The sequence below is a fragment of the Antechinus flavipes genome, chromosome 3, assembly GCF_016432865.1.
Source record: "Antechinus flavipes isolate AdamAnt ecotype Samford, QLD, Australia chromosome 3, AdamAnt_v2, whole genome shotgun sequence".
Lineage (NCBI taxonomy): Eukaryota > Metazoa > Chordata > Mammalia > Dasyuromorphia > Dasyuridae > Antechinus > Antechinus flavipes.
This window is the reverse complement of record NC_067400.1, coordinates 153,962,001-153,980,741: the sequence shown is the minus strand read 5'-3', so window position 1 is coordinate 153,980,741 and position 18,741 is coordinate 153,962,001. Positions and strand designations below refer to the sequence as shown.

At 32.2% G+C, this 18,741-nt stretch overlaps 1 protein-coding gene across 1 annotated transcript in view; it reads right to left on the bottom strand.

Moving 5' to 3' along the window:
* Window positions 1-18,741, bottom strand: part of PCCA (propionyl-CoA carboxylase subunit alpha) — a 459,620-nt gene that overhangs the window by 258,935 nt on the left and 181,944 nt on the right. The window contains exons 9-11 of the mRNA XM_051984074.1: window positions 15,979-16,057; window positions 13,281-13,383; window positions 3,168-3,262 (exon numbers count right to left, since the gene is read on the bottom strand). Of these exons, the coding sequence (XP_051840034.1) occupies window positions 3,168-3,262; window positions 13,281-13,383; window positions 15,979-16,057 (277 nt within the window). The remainder of the gene's footprint in view (window positions 1-3,167; window positions 3,263-13,280; window positions 13,384-15,978; window positions 16,058-18,741) is intronic.

Below are 18,741 nucleotides of genomic sequence, written 5' to 3'. Positions count from 1 at the left end.
CATTATCCTTTGCACTCTCTTCTGTTCCCGTTTTTTCCCCTCCTTCCTTCTACTCCCTCCCCAAGATGACAAGCAGTCCTTTACATGTTAAATAGGTTACAGTATACCCTAGATACAATATATGTGTGCAGAACCGAACAGTTCTCTTGTTGCACAGGGAGAACTGAATTCAGAAGGTATAAATAACCTGGGAAGAAAAGCAAAAATGCAAACAGTTCATATTCATTTCCCAGTGTTCTTTCTTTGAGTGTAGCTGCTTCTGTCCATCATTGATCAGTTGAAACTGAATTAGTTCTCTTTATCGAAGAGATCCATTTCCATCAGAATACATCCTCATACAGTATCATTGTTGAGGTATATAATGATCTCCTGGTTCTGCTCATTTCACTTAGCATCAGTTCATGTGAGTCTCTCCAAGCCTTTCTGTATTCATCCTGCTGGTCATTTCTTACCAAACAATAATATTCCATAACATTCATATACCACAATTTACCCAGCCATTCTCCAATTGATGGACATCCTTTCATTTTCCAGCTTCTAGCCACTACAAACAGGGCTGCCACAAACATTTTGGCACATACAGGTTCCTTTCCCTTCTTTAGTATCTCTTTGGGGTATAAGCCCAGTAGAAACACTGCTGGATCAAAGAGTATGGCACAGTTTGATATCTTTTTGAGCATAGTTCCAAATTGCTCTCCAGAATGGCTGGATGTGTTCACAATTCCACCAACAATGTATCAGTGTCCCTATTTTCCCACATGCCCTCCAACACTCCGCATTATCTTTCCCTGTCATTCTAGCCAATCTGACAGGTGTGTAGTGGTATCTCAGAGTTGTCTTAATTTGCATTTCTCCAGTTAATAATGATTTGGAGCATATTTCCATATGTCTATAAACAGTTTTAATTTCTTTGTCTGAGAATTGTCTGTTCATATCCTTTGACCATTTATCAATTGGAGAATGGCTTGATTTCTTATAAATTAGAGTCAATTCTCTATATATTTTGGAAATGAGGCCTTTATCAGAACCTTTGACTGTAAAAATGTTTTCCCAGTTTATTGTTTCCCTTCTAATCTTGTCTGCATTCGTTTTGTTTGTACAGAAACTTTTCAATTTGATATAATCAAAATTTTCTATGTTGTGGTCAACAGTGATCTCTAATTCTTCTTTGGTCATAAATTCCTTCCTCTCCCACAGGTCTGAGAGGTAAACTATCCTATGCTCTTCCAATTTATTTATAATCTCATTCTTTATACCTAGGTCATGAACCCATTTTTACCTCATCTTGGTGTACAGTGTTAAGTGTGGATCAATGTCTAGTTTCTGCCATACTAATTTCCAATTTTCCCAGCAATTTTTGTCAAATAATGAGTTCTTAATTCCAAAAACTGGGGTCTTTGGATTTGTCAAACACTAGATTATTAAAGTTATTGGCTGTTTTGTCCTTTGAACCTAACTTATTCCATTGATCAACTAGTCTATTTCTTAGCCAATACCAATGGTTTTGGTAACCGCCGCTTTATAATATAATTTTAGATCTGGTACAACTAGGCCACCTTCATTTGATTTTTTTTTTTCATTAATTCCCTTGAAATTCTGGACCTTTTGTTTTTCCATATGACTTTGTTGTTATTTTTTCTAGGTCATCAAAATGGTTTTTTGGGAGTCTGATTGGTATAGCGCTAAATAAATAGATTAGTTTAGGTAGTATTGTCATTTTTATTATATTTGCTCGCCCAATCCAAGAGCATTTAATATTTTTCCAGTTGGTTAGATCAGACTTAATTTGTGTGGAAAGTGTTTTGTAGTTTTGCTCATAAAGTTTCTGATTTTCCCTTGGCAGAGAGATTCCTAAATATTTTATACAATCAGTAGTTACTTTTAATGGAATTTCTCTTTGTAACTCTATTGGATTTTGTTAGTGATATATAAGAATGCTGATGACTTATGTGGGTTTATTTTGTATCCTGCAACTTTGCTAAAGGTGTGGATTGCTTCTAATAACGTTTTAGTAGAATCTTTGGGGTTCTCTAAGTATACCATCATATCATCAGCAAAGAGTGATAATTTGGTTTCCTCATTGCCTACTTTAATTCCTTTAATCTCTTTCTCAACTCTTATTGCCAAAGCTAGCATTTCTAATACAATATTAAATAGTAACGGTGATAGTGGCAACCTTGTTTCACTCCTGATCTTACTGGGAATGGTTGCAGTTTGTTCCCGTTACATGGGAGAAAAAAATTTGAAACACAAGGTTTTGCAGAGGAGAATATTGAAAACAATGCATGTGTTCTGAAAATAAAAAACTAACAAAAAACAAAAAAAGCCTGCTCAGACACCCATGGAACTACTTATCCCATCAATACTTCAGTCTCATAAGAAGAAAATCCTATGGCATGGGTTTCTGTGTGTAGAATTTTGGCTACAGTTTCCCATATATACATATCTGCTGCTTCATCACTTTCCCATTACCATAGGAATTTAAGGTAGGCAAAAAGGCAAAATAGTTTGGGTGATATCTTTTGACTCAAATATAAATTAGGTTTAAGTGAGGAAGAACTGGGCCTCAGAGTTGGTTCCCCCATTCTGCTGGAGGAAGTTTTCACATATTTGAGACAGACATTTCTCTTACTGAAAGGTCTGAGGTCTGTTATTTCTCCTCACACTGTTTTAGTCCACCTGCCAAAATAGTTTACCAGAAAATGGCTGTTGCCCAAGCTATAGTTTCTTGGAGCCACAGGTGAGAATTGGCTGAGACCTGAAACATGGAAAGCAGCCCTGAAACTGAATCTGAACCCTGGAAAAGTGATCAGCAGTCCTCACAACAGAGATATTCTTCCCAGAATCCTATGCATTCTGGCATATTGTATTATTTTCTGTTATGCCTGGAAAATCAAGAATAAGCAAAGTAGAATGCTATTTATTCAAGCACACATTGAGTGGCTACATTCATACATATACTGACACCCAGCCTTAGTCAAAGTACTTTATATGAGCTTTCAACTTGGGCAAATTAGTGGACATTTTAAGAAGTTATTATTATATTCACTAATTCCTTATTGTTCTTAAAGAATAGAAAATTCACCCTATAGAAATGATATACAACATGCAAAAACAAAAAATTCCCTAAAAATAATTATCAAAAGCCATCAACAATAAAAACTTACCTTGGTGCCTCCTCTACTACCTTTTGATTTCTTCTCTGGATTGAACATTCTCTTTCATTAAGCCACAAAGCATTTCCATGTTTATCAGCTAAAACCTAAAAGAATCAAATAACTTTTAACTGTATATTTTTCAATGCAAATTACATAAATTTATAATATATTCTATTTTCAGATTTGTAAGGCACTTTCTCTACAAACCCTCCTTTAATGAAATCCTTAAGATATTGCCATTTAAGGAAACTAAGATCCAGAGAGATTGAATAAGCTGTTTCTAAATATTAAACCAGCAAGAAGAAAGAAACCTGAAACTAGGTCTTCCTGAATCCAGAACTCTCTACGTTAAACCAATCTTTCCTCCCTTAGATCCTCACCCAAAAAATAACATAAAAGATGAAATGCTCGAGTCTAACAACCCACAAAATAAAACAAACACACACACACACACACACACACACACACACGTATATATAATCAGTCCTCATTCTATAGCCTTTCAATAATTTCTGTTAATACATTCTCACCATTGATGAGAAAAGAACTACCATATTTAGACTCTAACATATAAGTACCCAAATTACCATATAAGGAAATAAAAAAGACCCTAAGATGAGGAAATAGGTGAATCTAGCCAAATGAATACATCAAAAATTTGTTCAGATTATACAGTTTTGAATGTTGTAAGAAATTGATTTTCTAAACTCCTCAAAGACAGGAGGATACCAAAGGACTGGGGGTAGGGGAAAGAAATTATAGCACATGAACGTAATGGAATACTATTGTGTATTAGACATAATGAAAGAGTTGGTTTAAAAAACAAAGAAGCAAACCAAAAAATCCTGTAAAGATTTATATGAACTTATACAGAGTGAAGAAAGTAGAACCAGAACAATTTACACAACAAAAACATTACAAAACCAAAACTCTGAAAAACCTATAAGCTTAGGTAAATATAATAAGTAATGGTGAATTAAAAGGACTAATAATGCTACCTACTACCCTACAAAGAGAAGATGGATTCAGGGTACAAAATTACATATCTACTTTTTGGAAGTCAAGAATGTAGAAATTTAATTTGTTTGATTAAATTCACAATTTTAAAAAAGATTTTATTTTTCTTTTTTATTCAATGAGGTGGATTAGAGAATAGATTTTGAATATATATATTTTAAAAACAATTAGTTATTTCATTTCATTTCATTTATTTATTTTTGCTTGGGCAGTTAGGGTTAAGTGACTTGCCCAGAGTCACACAGCTAGGAATTATTAAGTCTATGAGGCTAGATTTGAACACAGTACCTCCACAAGTACTCTATTCACTGTGCCATCTAGCTGCCGCCCACAATTAATTATTTTGAAGAAATGGAAGAATAAGAAAAAGCCCCTTTAAGAAAGTAGCACTTGAACTAAGACTTGAGGGATGATATAGATTCTGAGAAGCAAAGGTGAGAAAAAGAACATTTCATGAATAGAAATACTCTGCAGAGAAAAGAAATTAAATGTTCACAGAAAGAAAAAGCAATGGGCTTAGTTTATGTAAAATAGTGTATGAGAGGTAGTAATATATAAGTGGGCTAGAAAGACTGACTGAAACCTAGATTATGAAAGGCTTTAAGTATTGAACAGAAGAATTTGTATTTTATCCTTAGAGCAACTATTGTAACAGTCCAGGCAAAAGGCACTAAAGATCTTAAAATTATTTGCCATGGTCTAAGTGGATAGAAAAATACAAATTCAAATGTCATTTGAGGATGGAATTTTAAAACCTGTAACTCAATGAATATGAGAAATGAAAGAAAGTGAAGAGCTAAGGACAAAGTCCTAAGTGACAGGAAGAATGGCAGAGCCCTCAACAAAAGCTTTTCACAGACAAATTCCTAAAATAAATTTTAAAATTTTAAAATAAAAAAAATCTATTAACATCACTACACTTTTGTTGCCTATTCACTTGTCAACCCCTCGCAACCTATTTCTAATCACATAACTAAAATCTCTCAAAAGTTATCAGTGACTTACTAATTACTAAACTGCTTACTGTTAGTACCCATTCTTTTTTACCTATGCTGCAACTTTTTTCACTCTACCAGCTTCTGTGTGTGTATGTATGTGGAGGGGGTGCAGTTCCTCCCCTTTAGAAAGTGAGCTCCTTGATAAACTAACTTGTATTGGTATCCTCAGGACTTAACGTGTGTCAAGAATACCATTATCCTTTTGGACACTGAAACTCTCAAGCTTGTCAATTGGCTGCCAAGTCCTGTCAGTTCTACTTTTGATTACTCATATGCTCTCCTCTGATATTGCTACCATTATGGTTTAGACCCTATGCTTTAGACTATATAATAATGCCTACACTATTGCAATAACCTTTTGGTTAGTCTTTCTGCGTCCAGCCTCCTCTCACTCTAATTTATGCACTGAGCTATCAAAGTAATCTTGTCCATATCATTCTCTCCATCAAAACTCAAAAAACTTCAGAAAATCTGGAGAATCACCTATGAAATCATCTGGCATTTAAATCCCCTAATAAACCTTCTAACTTTTAATCTTCTTAGCCTTTATTCCTACTTCTCACACACCATCACCACAATGTGTTCTGTGTAACCCCAACATTTTAACAAAGTGTCTTACAGAAATTAAGTGATTGATAATTGTTCCTTAAGTTGACTTGATTTTATACATTTATCTATCTGTCCACTCTGACTTTCAAAGAATCCTTAAGAACCTTTCTATTACTCTGCCTTCTTTCCTGATTCTCTTTCTACTCTGCCTAGGAGTACTAACAACTACCTAATTCTAGCATAAAACATAATCGTTTAGATTGACAATCCTTGCCAACAATTTCTGTATTTATCACTATTATGGCTATATAATTTTTGGAAAGAAATGACTTCAAAGACAGATCTGACATGCAAATTCTTTATGTTGTGAAGGCTCTTAATTCTTTGAAGGTATTCTATGATATTTTCCCCCACAAACATTTATTTAACCAATATCTATTTTCTGCCTCATCTTCACTTAAAATTATAATCATTATTATAATAATGACTTTTCATAATACTTTTAAAATATTTTAATCAAAAAATTTATTGTTTATCATTCTCTTAAGAATTCTAATGTATCAGAATTTTCTTATGCATAATGTTTTACTAAGAAAACTTTCACAGTTCACTTTACGTGTACTATACCAGACAACTAAGTGACTAGGAGATAAAATTGAAAAGATTTTGCTAGGATTTAGTAAGATAGTGTATACTGGTGACAGTAATTTATTATATAAGTAATCATTAGGAGGTTAATATTCTTAAAATATTAGCATTCTCTCCAAGATTTGTATTTGATTTTGGCTTCAGATAATTAGTAGTTATGTAACTTTCTCAGTCTTAATCAAGAGATTAATAGTAGATAGAGATAATGACAGCACCTACAGGGTGCTTATGAAGATCAAATGAGTTAACAGAGAAGTCATTTTTGCAAATCTTAAGGTACAATATAAATGCTAGTTAATAGTCTTCTACTTCCTCCTCTATTCTCCTCTTCCTCCTACTAAAAATTATTTAAGAAGACGTGGTGGAAAAGCAAGTCAAAATTTCAAGAATTTTCAAGCACGGCTGTCAATGAATATGAATCAAGATTTTATAAAAAGAATCATCACTATAGATTTACAGTAACAACCAGATAGGATCACAAAGAAAAACAGATGTTTGGGCAACTACTTTAAGAAACCCTGAACAATTAACTACCCATATTAACTTTCCCAATTGAAATATAGAAAAAGAGTCAAGTATTCATTGCACAGTTAATAATAAAATTTGAGGGAAAAGGATATAGCTGAAGCTTAACTTGTTTGATGTCAAACCCTAAGCCAGAAAGGTTCTAAATTATTTGCTACATCCCATATCTCAGCAGGTCAAACTACAAATTAAAATTATTTTTACTAAAAATTATTAAGCAGCTGTCAAAATGCCTCAAGCTCTCAATACAAAAATCAGGGGAGACATTATAGGGAATTTGTATCTTCAATTGGGAAAAATATATAAAACATCTGCTAAGGAAACTGCCATGTTCATTAGAGACTTCTTGTCAGATAAGAACTATGAACAATTAAATCTGAGATCAGGCTTGAAACAAGAATACAAAACCACCAGCAGAACCTACTAAACTAAAACCCTGAACATCTAAAATAACATTATTATTCAAAGTAGACCTACTTTGAAATTCTGGGGTGACAAAGAAAAGCAAGTACATTGCATTCTCTAACCATTATTCGAGTTAACAAGAGCTTAAGGACTCTGACACGGCAGAACACTGGTTCCAAAATAGGAAAACCACCCAGAGGTTATGAAATCCTGCTGTCAGACAGCAGCAAAACTCAGATTTGAAACCAGTAATTAGATAGCAATTAGTAATGGATACATAGGAAAAGTCTTTTTATATATCCCATTGTGCTTAAAAAATCTTTCTGGAGATTCAGAGAAAGAAAAATTATGGGTCCAATGCTGATCACTACATTTATATCTTAGTTTTGTTCATGTATTTCTGACCTGCTATTTTATTCCTCCAAATGAGTCTACAGGTGAAAGATTTAAACCAAGGATCTCAAATATTAAAGATCCCTGTAAAATAAAGGCTAATTTTTCCTGTCTTAGTCTGAAAAAAGTTTTGGGAAAAATTTCTGTATATTTAAAAATGGAAGGCTTTCACACACAAAACATATACACAAAAGAGAATTCCTATCTTCCCCAGAAATTTTAAAAGACTTTAAAGGAGGAAAATGGTCTTAGTACCACAAAATATACTTATAATCTGATTATTTTCAAGTCTAAAAATTGCATGCTTTAAATAATTATAAAATTTAACTCATTCAACTCAGCTGAATGTATTGGAACTAAATGTAAATTTAAAAAATTATATGAAATATGTCTAGAATCAAGTGACAAATAAGATATTAAATTTGGCCTAAATATCTATGATATTTACTAATACATATAAAAATGAAGAACATCAACAATAATTCATTTGATAGGACTAGGCAAAGTTGGCAAGAGACAAGTCCCTCAAAAAGCAAAAAAAGAAAATTGTGGGAATGAAGATGGTTAATTGGCGCCAAAGAAACAGATACAATCACATTAGAAACAAATTAAAAAAATATAAAACATTTGTATCACTTGTATGGTCATGAGTGAAAAGCAGAAAGATGAAACATGACCTATAGTTTAAAAAAAAAAAGATTTCTTTTCCAAACTGGAATACAAAGAGTACTATAGAAATAATGATTTGTTTGGTTTATTATGTAAGTTAATTGGTATATTGGTTAAAGAGAACAAAAGAATCCCCAATTCAATTATATTTAAAATTTTTAAATTGCTTAGATATAGACTTTTCAAAATCACTATCAATATTCAAATGGTCTTTTTCTTTCTACAAATCTAATCTTCAAGACCACCCTGCAAAAATCCAAAATGCTGATAAAGCTTTCCCTAATCAGAAATGATCTTTGCCTCCTCTAAAACACTAAAGCACTTAGTAGCTACAAAATTAATTTCCTACTTTTCATTTATTTTTGAATACAATAAGTAACCTTTATATTTCCATAAATCCATTATTTTTTTATATATATAAAAGGCAGAAGCACATATATATTAGCAAAATATCTTAAACACAAAAATAAGCCTTAGACAAAATAATGTTTTCTTATAACATGGTAAAATGATACATATTATAACCACAAGTACTAAAACACTGAAAAGCTATAAAACGATTTATGAAATAATATTCAATTCACTCAATAAAACTTTAAGGGTCAAGCACAGAACTAGGTCCAGATAAATAGAAGAAAAAAATAGTTCCTTCAGTCAAAGAAGGTGACTTCTAGGAGCAAAATCCTAACCTTTCTTTCTTTGCAAATTAATTGGTCTTTTCCTTAAAAGGTACAAAGACATTGCTAAGGACCTGGTGGTTATCTCAAGATACTAAAGCCTCAGAATGTTGATATCACTTTTTGGGCAATAGAGCAATAGAGAGACTTTCATATGTGTATTTAATCATTTTTCATATGTCTGCTTAATCAGCTTTGGCAGTTTTGTATTTTTAAAAATATTTGGCTACTCCACTTAAAGTATTAAATTTACTGGTATCCAACTGGGTAAAATAAACTTCCAATAACTGCTTTGATTTCATCTTCATTATATATAATTACTATTTTCATTTTTGAAATTTGAATTTTGAAATGAAAAAAATTTCATTTTTCTTCTCCTTTTGTAAATCACATTAAATGACTTATCTTTTTTTATAAAACCAGTTTCTAGTTTTATTTAATTTGATATTTTTCTTTAATTTTATTAATCTCACCTTTAATTTTTAGGATTTTTACTTTTGTATTAGAGAGTTTTACCTTTTTTTCCTAGGTTTTTTTTTTTTAATTGCACACTCAATTCATTAGTTTGGTCTTTAGCTTATTTATGCAAGCATATAGAGGCATAAATTTTCTCTGATTACTGCTATATTCAATAGGTTTTGATATGTTGTTTTGTTATATTCTCTTTAATATTGTTTGACTTGTAGTTTATCCATTCATTTTTTTAAGTTAATATTTAGTTAACTTTTAATTTGTGTTTTTCATAGTCTCTTATTAAATATATATATATATATTTTGCATGATGATCTAAAAAGGTATTCTATTTAATATCTGTTTTCTGGATTTAACTATAAAATGTTCATACCTCAATTAAATGATTAATTTTTGTAAAGGAACCATGTATAGCAGAGAAAAAGGAATATTCTTTTCTGTTCTCATTGTCTTCTTTCCATTCTATCATCCCTATAGAGTCTATTCATCTCTTTGACATTTTTCTTATTTAATTTTCTATTGAATTTTTCTAGTTCTAAGAGAGAAAGACTGAAATTCCGCAAGTGGAATGGAGCAGAGCAGGGTCTCAGCTCTAGCATCTAGCATAACCTGCAGAAAAATCACCAGGGTAGGACTGCCAGAAAAAGGTGAGTCTATACTTCTGTATACTCTGAACTAAAAGAGTTCTTAGCTGACTAGAAGAAACAGAGTGCAGCAAATAGTCTATTCATTCACAGACCCCAATTCAGGAACTTGTAGAGCTCAGAGAGCTGCAATCAGACTTTGTCCTACATCAGAGCACTCACTCAGTAAGTACTGAAAGCTCTGCCTATCCCTGAAACCATGGAATAGCACAATAGTAAATCCCCAAGAAAGCAACAGGACCACCTTCTCTCCAAAAAGGCAAAAGAGCTCAGCCCTAATATCAAGTCCAAAGTCAGAAAGTAGACAAGGAGAATGAGCAAATAAAAAGCAAATTCTACCATCAAGAACCATTATATTGACAAGGAAGCAGAAGACACAAACTCAGGAGCAGCTAGGTGCATAGAGCACCAGCCCTCAGGAGGATCTAAGTTCAAATCTCGTCTCAGATACTTAACACTTCCTAGTTGTGTGACTCTGGGCAAGTCACTTAACCCCAACTGCCTCAGGGAAAAAAAAAAAAAAAGACACAAACCCAGAAGAGAATGATTCTAAAACATCTTCAAAGAAAAACACAATCTGGGCACAAAGTCGAATAAAATTCCTGGAATTAATAAAGAGTTTTAAAATAAAATTTTGAAATTGCTCTTTTATATATGGAATGAGAACACTTGAGGAAAAAAGAGAGAAAAAAAAAGAGCTATGGAAGAACGAACTGAGAAAGGATTCAACATGCTGGAATAAAATCTTTCTAGATACCTTCTTCTTACTTCTCTTCCCCCACCCTTTTCAACTTCCTTTTAATTATTTCCTTTCCCCAGTAAAGTGTAAGCTACTATTAATGCCTTTTTTGAAGGCAAGAATTCTTTCTTTTTCTTTTTTCTTTTTTTTTAATCTATATCCTTAGCTCTTGTCTGAGTGTCTGGAATATTACAGGCACTTAATAAAAATTTATTAATTTGCATACACTTAAAAACAGAAATAAGTTTCAATCAAAAAAAGAGAAATATGAAGGAAAGAGGCATGTCAGGGCTGTTGGGAAGGTCAAGGAATTAAAAGGAGAATGAAGGCAATTGAGGAAGAATGAGTCAGAAGCAAAACAAACTCTAGAGATGCACAAAAATACTTAGAGCTCTCTTTGACTGCAAAGAATAAGAATTATATAGAATCCCAATAAATGGGGAAAAGATTGAAGAAGTCATGCTATGTAAAATGTAAATGCTATACAATGAAGGAAATGATTTCAGAGAAACCTGGAAAGATTTCTATGAAGTGATAAAAAGAACAAAATGAAACTAAAATAGGCCAGAATGTTTGAATTGTAGAGGTTACAGAAAAAAGTAAGGTGAAAGATGCCTGGAAAGGAAGGGTCCAGATTATAAAGAATTTTAAATGTTCCCCCCACAAAGTCATTATATTTGATATTGGAGATAATAAGAGGATTGAATATTTTACAAAAATCACTGTGGCATCTGAATGAAGGATAGGAAAAGGATAGAGGCAAAGAGACAGAGCTAAATTATCAGGGAGAGAAGTGATGAGGGCCTCAATTAACAGATGTGGCTATAAAAGTAGAAAGAATGGGAAGCACATTAGAGATAATATGCAAGCAGAAATGACAAAATTCAGTTAACAGATGAGATATGTGGGATAAATGAGATTGAAAACTCAAGGATGACCCAAGGATACTGATGTACATGGACAGTAACAAGAAAATTTGTTGGAATAATTTTATGAAGAAGATAATGTTTTGTTTTTGATGTGCTGAGTCAGAGATACCTTTAGACAATAAGATGAATAACAAGCAATTAGAAAAATATGGCTTTAGCTCAGCAGAAGTTAGAGATGGATATGTAGAGATTTGAGAATTTTCTACATGGAGATACTTCAACTTTTGAGAGTTGCCATGATTATCAAATGAGATAATAAGAGAGTACAGAGAAAAGGAGACGTAGAAGACCTCCCAAGACACTATCAATTAGAGAATAAGTTATAGATAAAGTACAAGAAAAGAGAACTGAGAATGGTTGGACAGGTAAGAGGAAAATAAAGAAAGACCAGAAGTGGCATGAAAACCCAGAAAGGATAGACTATCTAGGAGAGCAGAAATTCTCAAAACTCAAGAAAAATAAGATTTGAGGAAAGGTTATAAGTTTTAGAAACTATGAGATCATTAGAAACCATACAGGGTAATTTCAAAGAAGGAATTTCATTTTTATTTTTGTATAGCACATAATGGGCACTTAAATATTTGTGAACAGATGTAGAAGTTAAGGAGAAACGGAAAACTCAAATATCTAATGATTTGTGATCTCACAGATGTAGAAGTTCTTTCAGTGATGCAGATCATAACCCTTCCATGGCTGCCAATTCTGTAACTTTTGTTCATGTTTCCACATAAGTTCATTATAAGAAGTTTACCCAATGTGATACAGCCCCTCCCCATTTTCTTTTGAAATCTCAAGGTGCTGTATACCTGACATTGTCTCCTGTGATTAGCCTACCTTTATTTCCTACCATACTTTATCTGATGAGCATTCTCTTTTTCAGTTCTTCTTCCAAAGCATCCTGGGGGTTACTCCTGCCTTCCATGATCTATCTATCCATTGCTCTATCAAATCACAAGCCCTATATAGGCCAGAACACACTGATGCTCTAAAATTATAGACATTCCATAATGGAAATAAACCACAATCTGCCAAACAGATTCAGACTATCACCACCCAAATCTTTATACATAGAACTTTTAATAAGAAACCCAAAATGTTTCCTTTCTACATAATACTTCTGGTGAGGTAAATAGTACAAGTACTATGAAATCATTTTGAAAAAAGTCTCAGGGAATTAAAGGAACTTGTCCAGAGTCATAAAATTTAACTTAGAACTTAAGTCCCTCCTTAATCCAATCATAATCCTTATTTACAGTATAACTGAAACCCTTCTTCTAGATCACTTCCTAATAAGAATCATAACCCCATTAGTAAAGCTTAGTATAATTGCCTCCAGGAATTCAGGCATTAGATTAGCCAGAGTAGTAAACTTAGATATCTTGAAATATAATCCATAATTGAAGGTCTTGGGCAGAGGAAATATTATTCTTTCAAGATTTATTAGAAAGGTGTACTAACCTGGATTTCTATATGCCGGGGGTTATCAATAAATTTTTCTATTAGTAACCTATCATCACCAAAACTGGAAGCAGCTTCTTGAGATGAAAATCTAAAACCATCCCTTTGAAAAGAAGAGGGGGGAAAAAAGATGTTAAACAAACAAGAGATAAAACTTGGGTTTTAGTACATACACAAACAAACCCATTAATTATAAGTAAGCCTTTTAATTATGAATTTTTCTATAATGTTCCAGAAGATCAAAACCAAATTCAAAAGAAAATTTTTAATAGAACTTAAAGAATTCTCTAATCATTAGACTATTTTAGAAAAAAATTATACATTTTTGTAGAGAATCAAAATTCATTTGTGATACAAAATTAAATTATGTTAAGGCTAAATATATAATAGTCATACTTTCCTCCTTAAAGTTTAGTAATAATCATTTTTAAAAGCTACTCAGTGAAAAGCAGTGGAAAGAGTAGAATTATATATTTTATAAACACTGAAAATATTACTAAAATGTTTCATTATTACAAGAAAAACACTTAAAATATTACATTAAAATTTACATACTCAACTGAAAAGCTCAAAAAGACCATTAACAATATTAGATATAAAATATAAATAATCAGAATGTGATAAATGCATAAAAGAGACATAAAATGTATGAGAGTTAAGAAGAGTTAAGAAAAATATTATTTAATATTATTTCTCTCTGAAAGACTGATTCCTTTCTTGGGAAGACAGTTTCAAAGTTATGCTTTGAAGGATAAAAAAAATTTCTACTGGCAAAAATGAGAACTATATTTGAGGCAAAAGAAATTATTTGACCCAAGACACACAGTCAGCAAGGTCTAAGATGAATCAAGAAAAGTGACAAAATTCACTACAATATAGAACACTTAAAAGAAGTCTAATATTGCAGCTGAAAAACAAAATCGGCTTGAGCCAAAGTATTAAAGGTATTGAGTATCAATCATATTACAATATTTTAAAGCTCCTGATCATCTATAGTAATTTGATTAAGTCTAAATCTGTCTCTGTCTCTGTCTTTCTCTCTCTCTCTTTTTTAGTAGGGGGCATAAATAGTGAAGTGATTTAGATCTGTGATCCTCCCTATATTCTCTCTCCTGTTGGGAAACTTCTCTGCCAATAGAAATCAACAACGTGCTAGTATTGCTGCCTTAGTCATAGCCAACATATGCTTCCTGAATGTCCCCAGGTGCTATTCATTTTCAACTCTTCCCAGAAAAACTGCTTTATGTCTATGTAACTTGATTTTTCAGCTTAAATATCCTAAATTCCTTCAATCAGTTTTCATAGAGGATGACTTGAGATCCTTTACCACTTAGGTGCCCACAACTGACCTCTCTCTAGTTTAATAAATACTTGCTACAATATGGCAGCCAGTAATGAATACAACCCTGAGATGAGGCCTGACTTGAGCAGAATATAATCTAAATATCACCTTATGATTCCTACAAGCTATGCCTTTCAATGCAGTCTAAGATCAGAATAGCTTTCTTAATTATCATATTATATTGCTAATTGTAGTTTTATAATTATAACTGGGATTTTTTGAAATACTCTTTCCAAAGCAATTAGTGATTGCTTTAATTGCAAAAATGTGATCTTGTCTTCTTTATCCATCTTGACAAGTAGCTTTTAGTTTCTTTTTGTTTTTCCCCCCAACTATCTGACATCTAGAAAGGAGGGAAGAAAGGAAGGAATAATAGAAAAAGGAAAAGGAGAATGGAGGAAGAGGGAGAGAAGGCAGGAAACATAACAGAACCTTTGTATCACATAAGCATCATTAATCAAAACACGTTCCCACAATCAACACAGCCAAAAATATATATTTTTATACTGAATATAAATACTTCTATTATGATGTAAAAAATTTCTATTTTATCAGTTCTCTATAATCACTGTTGATCATTTTAGTAAATCATAGTTATTAAGTCTTTCAGAATTGTTTCATATAATATTGTTATAAATTTTTCAAGTTCTGCTCATTTCACAATACATCAATTTATATGAGTCTTTCCATGTCTCTCTGAAATCATCTTTTCCACATTTCCTACAGGACAATACTATTCCATTGACACATCACAATTTCTTCAGTCTTTCCCCAATTAATAGGCATTTCCTTAATTCACACTTTTTTGACGCCAAAAAAATTTGCAAAGATTATTTTTATCCATACAAAGATCTTTCATTTCTTGATTGATCTCCCCAAGGTTTAAATCTAACATAAGTATAGCTTGGTCAAAGTACAAATCTAATGTGGACTTGTAGTCAGGGTACTTAGGCTTTACCACTAAAACTAGCAATGAGGTCATGGTAAAATAACTTGACTTCTACTGACCTTAGTTTTCCATCTCTGCAAAACAAAGCCATTAAACTAGATAATCTCTAAAAGCATAGCACCAAGATACAAAACCTCAGAAAGATATTTTTGAATAGAAAACAAATCCTTTTATGTTGTTCAAAAAAAGGGCAAAATTCTATTACAAATATCACAGATTCTCTCAATTGCTATAAAAACAGAAGAAAAAAAATTTCTGAATACTTTTTTTTCCACCAAAAAGAATTTTTTAAAGAACACAGTTATTTAATTTCTTCATTTTACTTTTGATAACTTTAAGGATGTCAGTTTAATAACATTCTAGTAACTATAATTTTCATCAAGACTATATTTTAGACAGGATCTCACCTGGTCTCTTCATCATCCCAAGCAATTCGCATACCTTTCCCACCACCACCTGCTGAGGCCTTGATCATAACGGGATAGCCTAACAGCAGGGAACAATTAAACAGAAGTTCAGACTTTGATCATTTGGTTGTATGAACATGACAACTGACCACATGTCTAATAATTCAATAGACAGTAACTGATTTATTTTAAAAAAAAAATTTTTTTTAACAAACAACAACAACCACAACCAACTATCACTGCATTATAATATATTTAAATTTTAAATATTTATACCAGCTATTTTATAACAAGCAAAAAGACTTCTCTAATGGTATCAAAACTTGTAAGAGAAAACTATCAGAATTAATTAGTTTGATAGAGATCATACTTTATATTAACTAAGTTCCAAAAACTGGTTAACCAGCAGCTTATAACACCAAAGGAAAAAAACTGAGCGGGGGGGGGGGGGGTAGAAATGCAGATTTTCTTTTCTTATTCATAATAAAATGACTATTCCCAAAAGATAGTCAAATATACAATTTTTCATATTAAATCCTTGTTTCAAGAATTCTATGTTACCAGACTCAATAAGTTGATAGGAAGGCCCTGAATGTTATCTTCAGATGTTAAAATTTTATCTGGAAGCCTGATGGAATAGACCAAAAAGTATTTGGGAAAACTTAAATTGGAATCTGTTGTAGGATAGAATGTATAGGTAAACTGCTAATGAGGAGACATTATTAATATCACATAATGAAAATAGAAAGACCTGGGGGCTAGAAACAAAGGATAAAAGAGGAAAAGGAATAAATGACCTGCCCTCAAGAAGTTTATTATTTAGAAGGTGAAATATATACACAAAAAATTTTTTAAGATACCAAGGGAAAAAATTAAGTAAAAGTGGATGGAACTTAGTATTTCTTATACTCAGGGCATATTAGTAGAAGACAGAATTTATTTTATATATATATCAAGTAGTATGAAATAAGATTCATGATTTGATATCTGAATGATAATGCCTTTTTACTTTTGTGTTTACATTCAGAATCAATACAAAGAAATTATTTGTAATTTTCAGAAAATAGTTTCAATAAATCAGTGCTGTCAAAAATAGCATTACAAGTTCTTAAGATACAAAAAAAGTTGTAACAAAAATACTGTAAGAAAACACAAAAGATAAACAATGATAGTTTGATAGCGAGATAAATAATTCTAGTTTGACAGCAAGATCATTCATCAACCCCCTTCAGTTCTCTCCCAGTCTATCATCCCTTTCACTAACTATACTCTCCTCTATTCCCTATCTTTTGACTCCTTGGAAAACCCATTTTAACTGTACACTAGCATCTTGTCTTGAGATCTTTGACTGCTTATTATATTCTCAATTTCTTCCCTATGAAACCTTACTCTTAGATAATTGCCACCAACCATTGCCTTTGCTTCTACATACAGCTACTGAACAAAGATGGAGAACCTAGGTTGAGTCCACTACAATTTTATATTATATAACTTCACCTAGGCCCTCATCACTGCAAGGCAATCCTTTTATGTCTGCCTAATTAGTTCACTATCCCACTTTCTACAGAGGGTCTTCCAAATCTTTAAACTTCCATGACTCCCACCACCCCCAACCTCTTATTTTACTTTAAAAAATTGGGCCATTCCCTGAAAGCTTCCTCTCTTCTCCTCATCTCATGTCACTTGAACAACTCCTCCTTCCACTATCTCCTAAACCCCTAATTCATTAAGAGGTAGCCCTTCTCCTTATCAAGGTCAACTCTTCTCTGTGCACAACTGATCCCCATTTTACTGCATTTTCTGCAATGAATTCCCCCTTCTATTATCCTCATTCTTGTATTTACATTTAATCTCTCTCTATTTATTGGATGATTCCTTACTTTCCAAAAACCTACCCATTCTTCCCCATCCTTTAAAAAACCTCACCTTATCCATTTGTCTATGTGCATATATTCACATTGCATATAATACTGCATGTATACATGCAGTCTCACTGACTTCATGACAAATCTGTGATAACATGGGTAAAGCAAATATTATTGTCCTTTTTTAATAGATGAAACTGAGGTTCATAGACAAAGAGTTATCTGGATCATAAAGCAATACAGATGTGATTCAAATCTAGATTTCTGACTCAAAATCTAGTACTTGATCCGATATAGTATACTATCATGAGAGTTAGATTAATATAAAGAAGATAGCCCAAGCAGTTCTGCATACTCCTAAATTTAACAAAACAAAGAATCAAGATTTAAGGAGCGAGCTCTCTGAAAATATTAAAAACCATAAATGATAAATCTTTCATAAGGCAATCTTATTGTTAAATATTTTAAGTCATTTAAAAATGTAAACTTTATTTCCCCTAACTAGTCTATATTCTCCTAAGAAATGTGAATTATGTCTAATTATTTTATGTTCATTTAAATGTTCATATTTTATATTCAATTATTTATATTTTTATTAATATTGTAAGCTATACATAGTAAGCACTTAAATAAGAAATTGGGATTTTATTATATGCAGAGAAAACCAAAATAACACAAATGTGTGGTTTTTTTTGTTGTGTGTGTGTGTGTGTGTGTGTGTGTGTGTGTGTGTGTGTGTGTGTGTGTTTTTTGCTGAGGCATATGGGGTTAAGTGACATGCCCTAGGTCACAAAATTAGGAAGTGGTAAGTGTCTGAGACCAAATTTGAACTCAAGTCTTCCTGACTTAAGGGCTGGTGCTCTATCCACTATTCCACAAGCTGCCCCAGATGCATTAT